Genomic DNA, 18,455 nt, shown 5'->3' with positions numbered 1-18,455 from the left:
AGGTAACAGCGCTCACTGTTGCCCCCTGTGGCCGGTTTCTATGTCATCTCCCAAGGTCTACTGACATGGATAGATGTCAAAATACTGACCTGTATCACGGGTGACTGGTCTGTGCCTTACAGTTCATTAGGAGGGAGGGAGGGAGGGAGGGAGAGAGAGAGAGGGAAGGAGGGAGGGAGGGAGGGAGGGAGGGAGGGAGGGAGGGAGAGAGAGAGAGAGAGAGAGAGAGAGAGAGAGAGAGAGAGAGGGAGGGAGGGAGGGAGGTAGGGAGGGAGAGAGAGAGAGAGAGAGAGAGAGAGAGAGAGAGAGAGAGAGGGAGGGACACAGCTGTGGATTAGGGCCATTGTTTGGATTTGACAGGAGGGATCATCTTCTCCGTTCCGATGAAAACAGTCCCCCACCGACTCTCCCTCCATTTCCATTTCCTATTCTTTTGAACAATAATGCGGACGTTTTCAGTCACATGTCTTCTGCCGATGAGGATCATGTCCCACTAGGGCACACACTGGTCGAATCAACATTGTTTCCACGTCCTTTCAATGAAAACGCATTGAAGCAACGTGGAATAGACGTTGAAATGACGTCTGTGCCCAGTGGGTTTTGATGGAAGTGTCATAACACTTTTGATTGTCCCCATGTTACATGGGAAAAGGATGCAGATGTGGTACATGTTTCCTGTATTTAGTGTACCATTATAAATGTACACTGAGTGTATAAAACATTAAGGACAACCTGCTCTTTCCATGACATAGACTGACAAGGTGAATCCAGGTGAAAGCTATGATCCTTTATTAATGCCACTCGTTAAATCCATTTCAATCAGTGTAGAGGAAGGGGAGGAGACAGGTTAAATAAGGATTTTTAAGCCTGGACACAATTGAGACATGGAGAGATTGTATATGTTTGCCAATCAGAGGGTGAATCGGCAAGACTAAAGATTTAAATGCCTTTGAATGGGGTAAGGTAGTAGGTGCCAGGCACACCGGTTTGTGTCAAGACCTGCAAAGCTGCTGGGTTTTTCATGCTTAACAGTTTCCCATGTGTGTCAAGAATGGTCCACCACCCAAAGGACATTCAGCCAACTGTGGGAAGCATTGGAGTCAACATGGGCCAGCATCCCTGTGGAACGCTTTCAACACCTTGTAGAGTCCATGCCCCGACAAATTGAGGCTGTTCTGAGGGCAAAAAAAGGGGGGGGGGGGGGGGGGTGCAACTCAATATTAGGATGGTGTTTTTAACACTCAGTGTGTAGTATGTGTAGTTACTATATGTTACAGTATGATATTTAATCCATGACTCACTTCGGAATGCCACGTAGTATAAACTGGGATATCCCTCTACTCTCACTGAATTTCCCTCCACATATACTGCAATGTGTATTTAACTCCATTGATTCTGTAATATGTATTTCCCTCTATATATCCTGCAATCAGTATATACAGTATTTGTGTCACACTTTATTTGTATAGTTCCATATAAATGATTGACAGATGGCCATACTATCTGTTGATAAGCAGCTGTTTGCTAAGATTACTGTTAAGGTTAGGTTTAGAATAAGGGTTTGGGTAAGGGTTAAGGGTTAGGCTTAGGGTAAGGGTTAAGGGTTAGGGCTAGGGTTATGGTAAGGGTTGAATTGCTGTGTAGAACTCAAAAACAATCTTTGATATAGTCCCTCTGTTGATATAGTCCCAAAATGTTGTGCATGTCAGCAGTGAAGTGTATAGGATTAGGTATTTTCAAAAAGCAAAGTGTCACTTGCCACATCATCAGTTGGTGTGGAGCAGCAGCAGTTCAGAGGTCAGAGGTTCAGGTGCAAAAATGTGTGGAATGTAGGCCGATTTAACAGAGATGGATGGTACAATGATTCTCTACACTACTTGTTTGTTTTGTCACAAACTGAAATTTGACAAACTATTACAATTTTGGCAACCAGGAAATGGTGGTACGATTAAAACAAAAAATTTTTACCCCTTTTTTGTTATATCCAATTGGTAGTTACAGTCTTGTCCCATCACTGCAACTCCACTACGGACTCAGGAGAGGCAAAGGTCGAGAGCCTTGCGTCCTCCGAAACACAACCCAGCCAAGCTGCACTGCTCGCTTATTAACCCAGAAGCCAGCCAGTCCAGCTGGCGCCCGAAGTCAGCATTTTAGGCACCCCAGCCTGCCACATGGAGTTGCTGGAGCGTGACGGGTCAAGGAAATCCCAGACTGGCCAAACCCTCCCCTAACCCGGAAGACACTGGGCCAATTGTGCGTACCCTCTTGGATCTCCTGGTCACAGCAGGCTGTGACACAGCCTGAGATTGAACCCGGGTCTTTAGTTGCACCTCAAGCAATACAATGCAGTGCCTTGACCACTGCGCCAGTGGGATGCCAGTGGCGGTGCGATTTCTGCATAGTGCACCTTTAAGATGATGGGTCCTACTGGATTGAGTTAAAACAATAGGGATCGTTCCATTTTAGACAGGTTAAGCAAGACACGTTCTTTGTTAATGACGAGAACAAGATGAAGCAGAACAGAGATGTGTAGAAATGAATATCATACTTTAGAACAGACAAATCTGACCACTTAAAAAAAGGGAAAAAACAGCACTGAGTGTGTCTATTGTTGTGTGCATAGACATAGAATTTACATTTTAAATCTATGGTTAACTTCTGAGTTGGTGAGTGAGCGATGGGGTCTTTATTTGACCTTTAAGCAGGCCAGGCCACCAACCTCTGTTGCATGCAATAATTCAACATCAAATCAAATCAAATTGTATTTGTCACATGCGCCGAATACAACAGGTGTAGTAGACCTTTCAGTGAAATGCTTACTGACAATTCATAGAACTCCTTAGACAACGACTGATTGTTCATGGGAGTGGACCACTTTGTTTGAAAGCCTGAAGAAATGTTCTGCCAACGTATTTCATTTCGGCTGAATAATACCATGTGAGTGCGCTGACTCACAGGCCTGTTGAACACAAGTACCATAAGTGACATTTTTCATAAACATTGCGCCGGCTGCAGATTGAGCTTCATGTATGTTTTCCTAGGTAATGGATGGACTGGTGCTCAGGCTGACATGCTGAATGCTTGACTGAAATGGCATCAGCCACGGTTTATCTTAATGCAATCTGGATGTTTTTGGCCTGGGCAGCGGTAGTAATGTCTTTCGGGCTCCAATTCGGCACTCCGACAGAGATCTGCCATGTTTGCTCCAGGGCAAAACGCCTGTTGTCAAACACTGTTGGAATTTCGAGTGCAGCGCGGTCGTCTATCCAAAAAGCGTTGAGGTTTATAGAGCTATCCCTACCCTCTCCTCCATTCCCATTGACATCGTTCACACCACTCTGCAAAGCTGCCATCATAACTGTTAGTGAGCCACAGAACTTCTTCGCCCTTTCATTTTAAACGTCAGTGCTGCTACTACTACTTTATTTTGGTTCCTTCTAATTAAGGGTGCTAACTTCTTAAGGGGGATTTATCCATAGTGTTATGTCATAGATGGTTTGTGATCTGACTTGCCTTATTGTGTTGCAGCGTGTCTGTTCCGGTACAATGCCCTGTCCTTCATCTACCTCATCTACCTCCTGCTCATCCCATTGTTCCCAGAACCCACCAAAACAACAATGCGAGGTAAGAAATTGACTAAATGACTAATAAACTGTTCCAATAGGCCATTTGACTGCAGGAAAGGGCTACCTGGTAATTCCTAAAGCAACCAAGCCACTTTAAAGAGTGGATGGTTAAATGCTTAAATGATCAGGGTTTATGGATGGCCTCGGCCTACACCTAGGATTAACAGCACTCGGTGACAGAATGATTTCTGACTGTTTGACCATCTTTGTGTCAGAGGAGGAGACGGGGATGGGAAATGATAGGGCAGTGGGTCGTCATTGTAACACGGGGCTATGACACACACACACACACACACACACACACACACACACACACACACACACACACATACACACACACACACACACACACACACACACACACACACACACACACAGTTAGTCTTTTGAACACTATCATTGGACATTGAAGCAAAAACACATGTCCTTAAAATACAGCACACATTTTTGGGGGTGAACCCACAGTGCCGTTGTCCTTTATGGACACTTCCATCTTTACCGTCTCAGTTTGAACATGAAATGTTATTGTACACTGTAAGCCTGCAGTCCAATATAAGACAGCTCTTATCCATCGACCCCCAAAAATTTTAGGAAAAAAACAAGAAAGAAAGAAAAAAATGAACTGTTGTAGGAACAATGGCATATTTAGTGAACATGTGGTAGGCGGTGATAGAACCACTCAGGAGAAGAGAGGGAGGAGGAAGGGAAGGAAGACAAGAAAAATAGAGTGAGATGAAAGAATGCAGCCTCTGCCTGTCTGCTCAGACACTATCCCCCTTGAGTGTCAGCAGGCCACAAGTTCAACACTGACCACGTTTACATGCACACCAATATCCCGTTGTTATTCGGGATACTCAAGTATTCTGTTTTTGAGTTGACGCATATAAACATCATATCCTGTTTACAATAACCCGAAAAAGCTTGTATCCCGGTTATGAGAAACCCGGTTAAGATGCCTGTGATATGCTGATCTTAGACGGGATACTGTGGCATGTAAACATCCCGTTTACCGTTGTTTTTCGCGGTCTGCGCAGGCTCAGTTTCGGATATCATGGGTGTTGTGTGAAGTTTTCATCTGATTGTCAACTAAATAACTTCAAGAAGTAGGCTAACTGCGCAGGTTGATCCACCATAATAATTCCATAATAATTTATTTTGCTGTTACTCCACACTGGGCTGTATAGCCTACTGGCTACTTTCACCCCTAATATAGACAGCTTTCTGCTTATAAGTTCCGACATTTTGTAGACCATTTGTTTGTCAACTATAGTTAGATACGTGCAGCTTCTCTTCTGTCATCACTTGTTGCCCCAGAAGACTAAATAAAGTAGTGCTCACCAGAATAATGTCTTACATTAATAGAATGAATGCATTAGTAATAGTTAACACTGGTAAAGTTGTCTGTTTCGTTTAGGGACTTGGGAGAAAACGCAATAACTTCAAAACAGTGGAAAACGTCTGTGCAAAATGTCCAAATGTCATCAGTTTGACAAGTTTTAAGGAAATGAAAAGCTGAGAAAAATGATGAAACAGGTTTCTGATAAGACTTAAGTTTGTCTTTGGTGCATATTTTCGGTGGTTGAAATACTGTTTGCTTGCATGACAGTGTCAAAGATAACACATTACACACACATTCACATTTTCTCAAGAGATGCTGAAAGAAAGAAATCATATTTCCACTCCTGTTCCTGAGACAATTAACATTTGTTGTATCATTTTACTGCATGAAATGCATAATTCTGCAGGAGTTAACATTATTTTAGCTTATATGAGAGGTTATAGGCCTACAGTCAGTGTCCAGATTTCAGTTACTATTCCATTTAACCAATATGAACTTAAATGAGGAATATTCTGTTTATTCATGGATACAAGGATCCTCGTCGTGAGCGGGATATCAAAGGTGCATGTAAACTTATCCAGAATAAGACCTTAAACTGGATATAAGCTATTATCCAGAATACTGTGCACATGTAAACTTGGTCACTCACTCTCACTCACTCATTAGCCTGCGAAAGCTCATCCTAAAATCCCATACACAAGCCCAATCCTCTGTCTACTATCAGTGCCTCTGCTCGCTATCAGTGCTGAAGAAGGCATTGCAACACTACACCCTAAATCTAAGGTTGTTCCCAGGAGGTGTATATAGTGAGGTATTGGCAGTGTTGTGCCAGCTTATATTCCCTCTGTGTAGCTGAGTTGGCAGAGCATGGCACTGGCAGCGCCAGGCTTGTGGATTAGATTCCCACGGGGGACCAGTATGGAAAAGACTAAATAAAGTCCACAAAAAAAAAAGAAGTTGAAATGTATACACTCACTACTGTCAGTGGATCTGGATAAGAACGTCTGCTTAATGACTAAAAATGTGAATTGTATAAACACCCTATCCTGTCCCCCCCCTCCATTGGCCAGACTTATTTCAGTGTTGAATAGCCCAGCTGTTATCTGGTGAGAAATACTCTTTCTTTTAGTCACTCCACCTGGTATTCTGTAGGTCTGGACAGAATTCGACCGCGTGTGTGTTATATCTGTTGCGATACTGTAGTATTTGTCGTCACACGACTCCCACTTTAAACCAACAACAACTGAAAGCTTCATAGGTCATCATCAATTAGAACTTCAGATGCCCTTGGTGTGGCTTGCCTGGCACAGCACGACCAATGGAGTAGTCCCACGGCATGCCAGACAAGCCAAGCAAAATCAAACGCAACAAAAGTCTGCTGGTATGAAGTCAATTAATTGATCAGGTTGGTGTTGCAGGTCGGCTGAATACAGGGCCTTGATGCAGTATGTGATTAGGATTCATCCCAGTTAAAGTGAATGAGCTGGAGGAGGTAATGTCTTGCTTCTTGACTCTACGCCTTGCATGTTCAGGCATCACAATGTTATAATGGGGAGGCAGCCTGTCAGGCGCTCTGGATAAGAGCATCTGCTAAATGACTCAAATGTTAATGCTAATGTTGAAGACTTGGCTGACCTCATATATTTGTCAGCCTGTTTGCTTTAACTTGACAAAGCAGTCTGGAAGCACAGTCATATTTGACCCCTGACTGTATGTAAGCAAATAGTATTTGCCATTAAACACACACACAAAAAGGAATGATAACAGCTTATTCATACTTATTAAGAATTGACTAAGCTAACAAAAACTGTATTTGATTGAGTGCTGAACCCATAAGGTTGATGTACATGACATCTATATCTTAGTGGACCAAATCCATACTTGATACTGTATGTGCTTGTAACTAAAGCTATCTAAATCCTACTTTAGTGCCAGTAGTAGTAATGTAAAGGATTTACTTGTGCACAAAAATACAAGACAGGCCTTTGCTTATTTCTCAATCTTGGATTCTGCACTTATTCTCAGGGTAGAATGACAGTCGATGTGTCCAGTTGAAGGATGAGTTAGGCCTACACCTCACACCCAAGGTGACAGGCTCCATGTTTTTTAAATTCATTTTTATTTAACCTTTATTTAACCAGGTAGGCTAGTTGAGAACAAGTTCTCATTTACAACTGCGACCTGGCCAAGATAAAGCAAAGCAGTTCGACACATACAACAACACAGAGATTACATGGAATAAACAAACATACAGTCAATAATACAGTAGAAAAAGTCTATATACAGTGTGTGCAAATGAGGTAGGGTAAGGGAGGTAAGGCAATAAATAGGCCATAGTGGCGAAGTAATTACAATATAGCAATTAAACACTGGAATGGTAGATGTACAGAAGATGAATGTGCAAGTAGAGATACTGGAGTGCAAAGGAGCAAGATAAATAAATAAATACAGTATGGGGAAGAGGTAGTTGGATGGGCTATTTACAGATGGTCTATGTACAGGTGCAGTAATCTGTGAGCTGCTCTGACAGCTGGTGAGGGAGATATGAATCTGTAGCTTCAGTGATTTTTGCAGTTCGTTCCAGTCATTGGCAGCAGAGAACTGAAAGGAAAGGCGGCCAAAGGAAGAATTGACTTTGGGGGTGACCAGTGAGATATACCTGCTGGAGCGCGTGCTATGGGTGGGTGCTGCTATGATGACCCGTGAGCTGAGATAAGGCGGGGCTTTACCCAGCAGAGACTTATAGATGACCTGGAGCCAGTGGGTTTGGCGGCGAGTATGAAGCGAGGACCAGCCAAAGAGAGTGTACAGGTTGCAGTGGAGGTGGGTATATGGGGCTTTGGTGGCAAAACGGATGGCACTGTGATAGACTGTGCTGTTGGATTCCTTTCCTTGTCCATAACACACGTACTGTAAATACATCATTCCCTACATGTAAGAACATGCAACACGTGCTTGTCAGTCATGTCTCTCTTGTTTAAGGAGGTTCTCTTGCCTCTAAAGTAGTCCCCCCAAATAATTGGTGGCAGTGGGGGGGAAATCTCAGCCTCAAAATCTTGACTCAATAATATGACGCCGGTACGTCACAAAGACAGATTCTTACTCTATATTTACTCACCACAAAACATGGAGACCATTTATGACATCTAGTGAAGTGAAGACATGGCGCTCATTCCACTTAATATCCAAGGAAATTGAATGACCATTTGAATGACGGTACGGTTGTGTGGTTCCCTGGTTTTTACAAGGATGAAGCAGCTGAGGCAGCCAATTGGACCGAGACAAAAAAAAACTGTGCTAGAAAAAGATAATCCGGCGGTGATGGACAATAGAGAGGGACCCCCGGAGGTGATGGAGGTCAGGGTTCAAAAGTACAGACTTCTCTTGTCCTTTAGCAGCTGGCTGCAGAGCAGTGGAGAGATTGAGACATTTTTCCCCTCAATTTTCTTCTCCTCCTCCAGCTGTTTCCCTCCATCGCGGCTCCAGCTTTAGGCTTCAGTCCCATCACCACTCCATGGAAAACATGGACATGCATCTCTATCAATTAGCTCTTTCCCTCAAGTTCTTTACCAATCCGAAATGTTCTCTGATTTTACACAGCTTTTCTAATAAAGCTCAAGTGACAGTCTGTACGTCATCCTCCACGACACCTGTTGAGGCAAAGCTTAGTGGCCAAGCAGCTAACTAGTTAGATAATGTTGAGTAAGTTTCAAGAGGGCTCGATCCAATCATACCCGCATTCCAGCATTCACGCAGTAGATCTTATTCCCACAGTTAAATCAAAACTGTGAGAAAAGCAGTAAACATCACTATAGCAGGTTCAATTGTCAGGCCGACAAATCCCATCTTGACATGCGTGCATGCACAAACAGTAAATCCAACTTTTGTGCCAGTCATTCATTTATGTCAATTGGAGATTTGAACTAAAACACGCACATTGCTCAAGTTTTGATTCAGTCCTGTGTGAGCTGTTAACAAGTGGCTCCAGCCCATGTATATACCCCATCACCACACCACCAAGGCTTAGAGGTGCAGAAGGCGTGATTTACTACAGCCAATACAACTCCAGGTCTCCTCGTGGTTTGCTCACTTTGACAGTTCATCAGATGCTGTTTGCTTTGCTTCGGCCTGGTCTCTTAGTTCAATTGGGCTGATTCATACCTGGTTCAGGCGGTGTAACAGGGTTGGCATTCGCGTCAACCTGAACCAGATGTCGTCCGTTAATTATAAAGATGGTAAATTGCTCCTTGAAGATAGGCGTCATTTCATAGCCACTCCTCGCTTTGTCTTTGTCTCGCTTTGTGGCATGTTCTGTGCTAACACACTCTTATGCGTTTTTCAGTCATCAAATAGGTGGTATAACTGTTTTGATAATTCTGCATAGTCAGTCGGTGTGTGATGACCTGATGCATTTTATCAACTAAGCAAACCATTGATGTAGACAACCCAGACACCGCCAATTGACACAAAAACCTTTTTTACCACAAATTCTAGTTTCTCCCCTCAATCTGAGAAATCTCTGTAATACAATACAGCACCACAATAGCAGCGATCTCCACTACCTCGAGTCATCCAGCAGGAAGGTAATACAAACAGAGGAGACAAGAGGGCTTCCTGAGGAAACAGAGCTCAATGGAGAGGTCGTCACCAGGGGACCCCAGCCCCACGCCTCCCTAAACTCCTTCATCCAAACCCCTTAGTCTCTTTTCCTCAGGAAGCCGATGAGTCACCTGCACCGTCCGCACAACGAGTTGCCTGCCTCCCTGCCTGCCATCCCTCTTCCGCCCTCCATGTCCCTTTGAATCCTGCCTAAATGCAAGACGTCAACCGTGGCCCTCTGGGGTCCTCTGTTAAGGCAAACCAACAGTGAGGCTTTGATTCATTGTGGTATTGGGTGTTTTTTATTGTGGTTTGAATTTGAACTTATGTTGATTCTTCATCAAATTTAAACCTCTGAAGCGATTGTTTTGAATAGAAATTGGATTGGATGCTTGTTCAGTACTGAATTTAATAATAATAGTGCAAAATGTTTAGGGAGGTTGAAGAATGCAAGTGTCTGCATCATTGTCTGCTGGTCAGTCAACTAGCTCTTTCTGTTGAGGTTGCATTCCAAGACCAATACTGTATTCTGGCTTGGGCTTATTCTTTGGGAGCCCCTGAGGTGATGTCTCTGCCTCTCTCCACACACGCGCACACACAGGCGCAGACACACACACGCACACACACAGAGCTTCCACAATGTGCATTGGAGAGTCCCAGTGGTGTGTTCTGGGGCACATCATAGACTCTGAGAAACATCATAAGGCCTAATTAGAGACTGGTTGACAGTTTGTTTCCTTGATGCATTAAACATCTGTAGCTATGTTGTTAGCTGTAGCATTTACTGTAGCAGATCCTGAGTCATTTAAACTCTTAGCATACAATTGCTGCCAAACTAATCAAAAACTCAAAATTTCCAGTTTTTTTTTGCTATTTATTTTGTGTGTAATATATTGATATTTATCTTTATCAAATCAAACTGTATTTGTCACGTGTGCCGAATACAACGAGTGTAGACCTTACCGTGAAATGCTTTAACAAAATATTTACCAAATAAACTAAAGTAAAAAATAACATTTTATAAAATTATAAAATTATAAAAGGTAACACAATAGCATCAATACTACTAATATTGTAATTTTGTATTATGACTAAGACTACTGTTTTAATGAATAGAATTAGTCAAGCCAGGGTGTCTGTTCCAAAAAACACATTGATCCTTCAAATGTAGTCATGGCGCTCCACATTCTCCCAGAAAATGTGTACAACGAGGGATTTTACCTCTAATTACCTACCTTTGTAGAGGGAGAGCATGTTGGCCATGTTTCTACAAGAACATGTTAATAGATCAAATTGGAGTTCAATTAATGACGATGTCCCAAACTTCCTCACTACCCCAGTAAGCTTTGACTACAGTCAAGACAGAAATCTTTATTTTTACACAACCACCCTTGGGGTAATTTGTTTTTATTTACATTCAAGATGGCCGCCATAAAACATGATTCTTTATTTGTTTGTTTACTTAAAAAAAAAACTTTGCTCTTTACAAGATCAGTTTTATTTCAGAGGGAATTTGAGTCTAAAGACCCATCTAGTTATCATACACAGCACTACTTCTCATGCACTTCTTTCCCCAGCAGTCTATAGCAGTATAATAACTACACTATCACCTAAACACACAACTAACCCTAATATGCATTTTCTTCACGCCACAGTCTAATATGTCTTGGGGCTTGCACTCAAGGAATTCTCTCCAGGCTGGTTTAGACCTGTATTCATTCCAAGGGCAGCTTTAAAGGGGATGTTGCATGTGAAGGTAACTGTGGCACGATAGCACAATTTAGATTTTTTGCTAGGCCGTATTTAAAGGGTAAGTGCTTTCCGCTAGATTACACCAGATGAAACAGACTACATTGAGCGGGTAGCTAGGTAACATAGTATTAACACATAGCTCAATTTAGCATTGGATAAGTAAAGGGATAAACATGTGGTCAGTTTGCTGGGGTATATTGGACAGTATTTATTAACAATGTCCTGATTCAGCTAATGTTTTAATGTCAGGAATATGTTTCCAACAACTAAATGTCAACAACTTACATTTTGTGTCATTTTGAGTCACATTACATTGAGTCATTTTTTGGCAACAAATAATCCTCAAAACTTTGGGCCATATTTAATCAGAGCCAGTAACTTGGTTTGGTTGAATAGGGCTCTTACATCAGTTATGCTTAGGCTCTGGCAATAGATCTAGTCAAATTTCTGTTTTGTCTGTCATTTGAGCTCATCTAAACGAGGAGTCCACTAGTTGGCTTCCATGACAAAACAAATCAATGCCAATCAACTTTTTAATCTGAAGGAGAGCTATTTCAATGGACTTAACTACAACATGTACCTACTCTGTTTCCCTTCATCCTTCTCTTGCTCTGACAGTATGGGTTCACAAATCCGATTTTCTCTCCCTAATAAGAACAGCAGTAAAGGGTCATAGATTCACAACCATAGGAATCAGAGTCCATTTGTAATAATGTGATTTACTCCCTATCAGTGATTTGTGATGGCCAATAAAGAGCTCTACTTTCAGGCAACAGGATTGGCAAGGAGCAGCGGAGTCAGGCAACAGGATTGGCAAGGAGCAGCGGAGTCAGGCAACAGGATTGGCAAGGAGCAGCAGAGTCAGGCAACAGGACTGGCAAGGAGCAGCGGAGTCAGGCAACAGGATTGGCAAGGAGCAGCGGAGTCAGGGAACAGGATTGGCAAGGAGCAGCGGAGTCAGGCAACAGGATTGGCAAGGAGCAGCGGAGTCAGGGAACAGGATTGGCAAGGAGCAGCGGAGTCAGGCAACAGGATTGGCAAGGAGCAGCGGAGTCAGGCAACAGGATTGGCAAGGAGCAGCGGAGTCAGGGAACAGGATTGGCAAGGAGCAGCGGAGTCAGGCAACAGGATTGGCAAGGAGCAGCGGAGTCAGGCAACAGGATTGGCAAAGAGCAGCGGAGTCAGGCAACAGGATTGGCAAGGAGCAGCGGAGTCAGGGAACAGGATTGGTAAGGAGCAGCGGAGTCAGGGAACAGGATTGGCAAAGAGCAGCGGAGTCAGGGAACAGGATTGGCAAGGAGCAGCGGAGTCAGGGAACAGGATTGGCAAGGAGCAGCGGAGTCAGGGAACAGGATTGGTAAGAAGCAGCGGAGTCAGGGAACAGGATTGGCAAGGAGCAGCGGAGTCAGGGAACAGGATTGGCAAGGAGCAGCGGAGTCAGGGAACAGGATTGGCAAGGAGCAGTGGAGTCAGGCAACAGGATTGGCAAGGAGCAGCGGAGTCAGGCAAAACCATTAGAAGTTATGACGGGCACGACGGGAACCAAGTTGCAACTCGAGCATCTTTGGCCCCAGGCAAGCCGGGGCCCTACCTAGGGGCCCTTTAAAACGAGCAAAGCAGCTCACTCCCACGGTTTGGCAGCCTGTGCCTCGCCAAGAAACATGTGGGGCTCACACCGAACACACCCCAAGTTTAAAGTTGTATTAGTCGTATGTATAGGATACACATGGTAAACACCGTCCAACGACATGCTTACTTGCAGGTTCCTTCTCGACAACGCAACAACAATAAGAAATAATACAAGATAAGGATACGAACATAAAGTAAATGGCTCAGTAGAATAGAATACATGTTTACATAGATGTAGGATTTCTATTTGATCCCTCTTTTGTTGCTGCACGGCAGGAAAAGCAAACTTGTGGTGTATTTAAGTTTTTAAAAGGCTTCTAAAGTTTGTATTTCTACTTTGAAATTTCCCTAATTTGAAAAAAAATTGCCCTAATGAAAAATGTATCAACCCCTACAAAAATGTTGCCACAGGAGTCTTTTCCTGCTGCAGGCAACAAGTTCATATTAAGGTCCTACATCTGTAAGTATAATACAAGACGGCACAATTTATAGTCCAATATTTACACATGTTTTGGGGAAGGGGGGATAGGAAGGCAAGCGTTTAAATTGTGCAGTATTTAGCAATCATACATTTAGCAACCGTACGCTTGCCAGTCCCCTTGCACTGGCATCCAGAGATTCACATACATACCTTCACACTGTTGCATTCCATTAATCTCAACCTTAATTCAAACACGGTGGTGAATGGAAGAGAAGTGAAAAGGGGGGAGGGGGGGGGGGGGTAAATGACACAATTTGTTTTGCTGATGTTGGAGTATGCCTACACAACATCTTTTGTTCTTATGCCCTAAATCAGGCGTGGGCAATTCCAATCTGCAAGAGCCTGATTGGTGTCACAGTTTTGCCCCAGTTAACACACCTGACTCCAATAATCACCTTTTCATGATCTTCAGTTCAGAATGCAATTTCATTATTCAGCTGTGTTTACATATTTGAAATATGAAATATTTAAGAGCCTGAATACATACACAATCCACATCTCATTTGTCTCAATTCTTAAAAATCTATCATTAACTTGTCTCCTACCCTTCATCTAAACTGATTGAAGTGGATTTAACAAGTGATATCAATAAGGGATCATAGCCTCACCTGGTCAGTCTGTCATGGAAAGAGCAGGTGTTCTTAATGTTTTGTACACTCAATGTACGAATCCAATTGTACAACCCAAAAGTCTGTAGCTCAAACACACTATGTTTAAAAGTGGTTAGAAGTTCAACATGCATCAGTGTTACGGTGGGACTCATTGGGTTAATGGTATAAAAAGTTATTCGTTCTCATAGATATAAGGGATACAAATGATTTCTAAGACATAATTGGCTGAAAAGAAAAACAATGCAATTATATATATACGTACGGTACATGAACAGGCTCATTGATATATTTCCACAACAGTATCTCATTGTAATGTACACACAATGCTCTTCGGGAAAATGTTCCTCCATCTCGACAAGACGGTTTGAAAGATTACAACCAGTAGGTGTTTATGATGTAGCATGTCCGCTGTTTGATGTGTGGAGCCTTATGAAATGTGTGTGATGGTAGAGAACTACAACGGATGGGGATAGCCTTTGGCAACAGGGAAAACAGTGTGATAGTTACCCTGCAGCCATGTTGGTTTGGAATAATACATCTCAAACGTCTAATCTAAAACAGACCGAGACGCCAACTACAATTGGATGATGGAGACCATTCACTGAAAGTCCCTTTGTTGACGTGCCATTGTGGCAAATGCAATGTTAATACACCACAGATTTGACATTTGACTTTAATCAGAGCCCCAGCGTTTTAAAGGAAGTTCAAGCCATTGTTTGACGACAATAAATGTACAACTGAAGTTTGGCTCTTAGTTTGATTGTAAAATTGTAAAATGTCATGTGAGCAGGGTAAATTCATTTGAATTCCATCACTTTTGGACATCATCCCTTTCGATTTAAAACAAAATTATTTTTTGCCATGGAAGAAGTGGTCAGAAAGTAACTTTTTAGACCTGAATTCCGAAACACGCAGTTGACCCATTTTGAATACCCCACCATACCATGAGACATCCATATCTTCATCACTGGAAAATATAAAATGGTTGAGTTTGATATCATTTTAAAGCTTACAAACAGTGGGTTTTTGTGTTGTGCCCACCATCGGTTGTGACAGAACATGCTCCTAAATACAGGCTGGGTGTCATTTCAGTCATAGAAATATAATTCATAGAATGGACCTATCCCTTCAGACCACTGCAATTTAGCTGGTACACAATTGAAATGTAAATTGAATTGACATTTTTACTTCTAATTACTACCACAAAGATGGCCGCAGGTCCACCCACCGTTGAATGTCAACTCAAATGGTCATGTCTATTCTAATATCTATATTTCTATGATTTCAATAGGTTTCCAATGGAAGATCGACAGTATAATTTAAAACAACAATTTTCCCATTAAAGTCAACATTCTCGGATGTGCTACCATTTGGTATTTCTCTACCATTAGTAGATTTAACAGCTAAAACACAACAACCACCCTGTATTGAAGAGGGTGTTGTGCCTCAACCGATGGCGAGCACAACCAATGGCGTGCACAACACAAAAAACACAAAAATAGGGTTTAAACTACAACATATGCGAAATCTGAGTTTTTTTTAGATAATTGATGTATAAGGGTTAACAATTAAAACATTTACAAAAAGTGATTTTATTTTATTTGTTATGATATAATAGTTTGACAACCCTGTTTGTAAGCTTTTAAATTATATCAATCTCAACCGTTCACCTTTTCCAGTGATGAAGACATGGATGTTTTGGATGGAACCAAAAAGGGTTCTCCTATGGGGACAGCCAAAGAACCCTTTTGGAACCCTTTTTTCTATTAGTGTAATAGAAAGATGGGAGTGGCCCTTTGGGAGTTTACAGGAGTGTGTTCTTGCTCTGTGTCAAGGGCCTGACAGCTGCACAGATAGTGGCTGACACTCAGCTAAGGCACTCTCAGCTCTCTCACACTTTGAGCTAGTGTCACTGCCTGTCTTTGATAAGGTTTGAGCTAAATAGAAGGGGACAATTTGTCAGCTTTATTTGATATCTTCCTTGGAGTTATGTTTCCATAGTAAGGAATATTACATGTACTTGTTTGTTTTGATGAAATCCTGCCAACATCTTGTTTGGATCCGCCGTGAACTGAGTGGGCTCTTCTGCTTCCTGGTTAGATGCTGTGTTGTACTAATCGACTGAACAGGCTGAATCATTTCTATTCAGAAACTTATTCTTTGGGCACTTCCCCCCCTTGCTTCATGATGCTTTTGCCTACAACACATCTAGACCTCTGCTTCCTCCCATAATCACTCAACATCTCAAAGCAGCCTGTCAGATCAGCAGCATACCACTCTGTATCCAACTGCTGGTTTGCTAAGCAGGGTTGGTCCTGGTCAATCCCTGGATGGGAGACCAGATACTGCTGGAAGTGATGTTTGAGGGCCAGTAGGAGGTACTCTTTCCTGTGATCTAAAAAAACAAAAATAAATATCTATCCCATGGGGGTGATTGGGAACATTGCCTGGTGCTGGTGCTGCTTGGTGCTGTCTTTCAGATACGATGTTAAATGGGTGTCCTGACTCTCTGTGGTCACTAAAGATCCCATGGCACTTATTGTAGGGGTGTTAACCCTAGTGTCCTGGCTAAATTCCCTATCTGGCTGTCATACCACCATGGCTACCTACTTGTCCCTAGCTACCTAATCCTCCTCTCCCCTGTAACTATTCCCCAGGTTGTTGCTGTAAATGAGAATGTGTTCTCAGTCAATTTACTGGGTTAAATAAAATAAAAATCAACTGGCAAACCAGACAGCCGACCAATCATTTCTAGGTGTTGAGCTCTGTTTTATGCATCCCATTTAACTTTTGCTTTGCCGGCATTGAGCTCACCGTGTGTTTAGGTTGGTCCACACATGACGGACGGCCACTGGGCTGCCAAAAATATCGCTGGGATATTACTGGCCCTTGGCAGCGGAGACGCCTGTAATACAGTACTGTATTAGGAGTAATGGAGGTGGATTACTGCAGGCCTGGCCTGTTAGGATGGGACCAGACAGGATAAGATCATTACCATCAACCCTATAACAGGGCTGTGGGGTCTCCACTCGGTTAATGACTAGATTCTAACATTACCCTACAGTTGGTGGATCATTGGGCTGCTAATAGTTGGTTGCGAGTGTTTACAGGTCTGTGATATATGGAATAGGATTTGGTTGAATCAATTTGAGTTTAAAGTACGGCCTAACTAATGATAGGAGATTAGTTATGAAGTTTATGTTGCAATAATATTGTTAGTTGACGTCCTTGTGAAGTTGAAATTTGTCTCATACTCTAGTAACCTTTGAACACCAGTAAAACCAGAATACAACCAAAAAGTAGCCAATGGTGTAAAGTACTTAAGCAAAAATACTTTAAGTGCATTTTTGTACTTCACTTTACTATTTATATTTTTGACAACTTTTACTTTTTATTCCACTACATTCATAAAGAAAATAATGTACTATTTACCTCATACATTTTCCCTGTCACCCAAAAGTATTCGTTACATTTCGAATGCTTAGCAGGACAGGAAAATGGTCCAATTCACGCACTTATCAAGAGAACATCTGCCTACTGCCTCTGATATGGTGGACTCACGAAACACAAATGCTTTGTTTATAAATTATGACTGAGTGTTGGAGTGTGCCTGGCTATTCGGAAGAAAATTGTGCCGTTTGGTTTACTTAATATAGGGAATGTGAAATGATTTATGCTCATACTTTTACTTTTGACACTTAAGTATATTTTAGCAATAACATTTAGTATTTTTCTGGGTGACTTTAATTTTTACTTGAGTCATTTTCTATTACGGTATCTTTACTTTTACTCAAGCAGGACAGTTGAGTACTTTTTCCACCACTGGAAGTAGCCTAGTCATCACTACTACTATTTAACTTTTGTTAGCTATTCAGTGAGTCTGAAGTATACACTTGAATGACCTCGGTATCTGAAAAACCTTAGATGATCATGTTTCTCTCTCTTTCAGGCCACACAGGGCGCCTGCTCAAGTCCCTGTGCTTCACCAGTATAGCCTTCCTGCTTCTGCACATCATCTACCAGGTCACCGTCAACAGTCTGCTAGCAGGAGACAACCTAGAACCCAACTTCAACTGTGAGTATCAACCTTCTCTACTATACTCCCAGCACAGTGTGATGTCAGGTCTACCTCGTTTACACACACTCACATGTGTAGGAATGTACAAACACGCATACGCGCACACACACACACACACACACACACACACACACACACACATACAGCTGTCTCACACCTGACCCTTAACATCAGCCATAACATTAAATGCTTTCCCAAAGGATTGCTAGGGGTTGAAAAACTTTCTTGACCAGGAATGCAGTATTAATGCCACTGGTGGCTATTTGCTGGTTCTAAATGGATTGATTGGATTGATTTACATGCTGTATAGCCCACATTGATATAAATTACTTGGAATACA

General features: G+C 42.3%; 1 protein-coding gene across 1 annotated transcript in view; it reads left to right on the top strand.

Moving 5' to 3' along the window:
• The window catches only part of LOC110490939 (piezo-type mechanosensitive ion channel component 2), a 159,616-nt gene that overhangs the window by 32,797 nt on the left and 108,364 nt on the right, over positions 1 to 18,455 (top strand). Inside the window, exons 2-3 of the mRNA XM_036944026.2 lie at positions 3,529 to 3,624; positions 17,987 to 18,112. Of these exons, the coding sequence (XP_036799921.1) occupies positions 3,529 to 3,624; positions 17,987 to 18,112 (222 nt within the window). The remainder of the gene's footprint in view (positions 1 to 3,528; positions 3,625 to 17,986; positions 18,113 to 18,455) is intronic.

This window comes from Oncorhynchus mykiss, chromosome 15, assembly GCF_057628025.1.
Source record: "Oncorhynchus mykiss isolate SJ-2025 chromosome 15, ASM5762802v1, whole genome shotgun sequence".
NCBI classification, from domain to species: Eukaryota; Metazoa; Chordata; class Actinopteri; order Salmoniformes; family Salmonidae; genus Oncorhynchus; species Oncorhynchus mykiss.
This window is presented reverse-complemented; position numbering and strand designations above follow the sequence as displayed.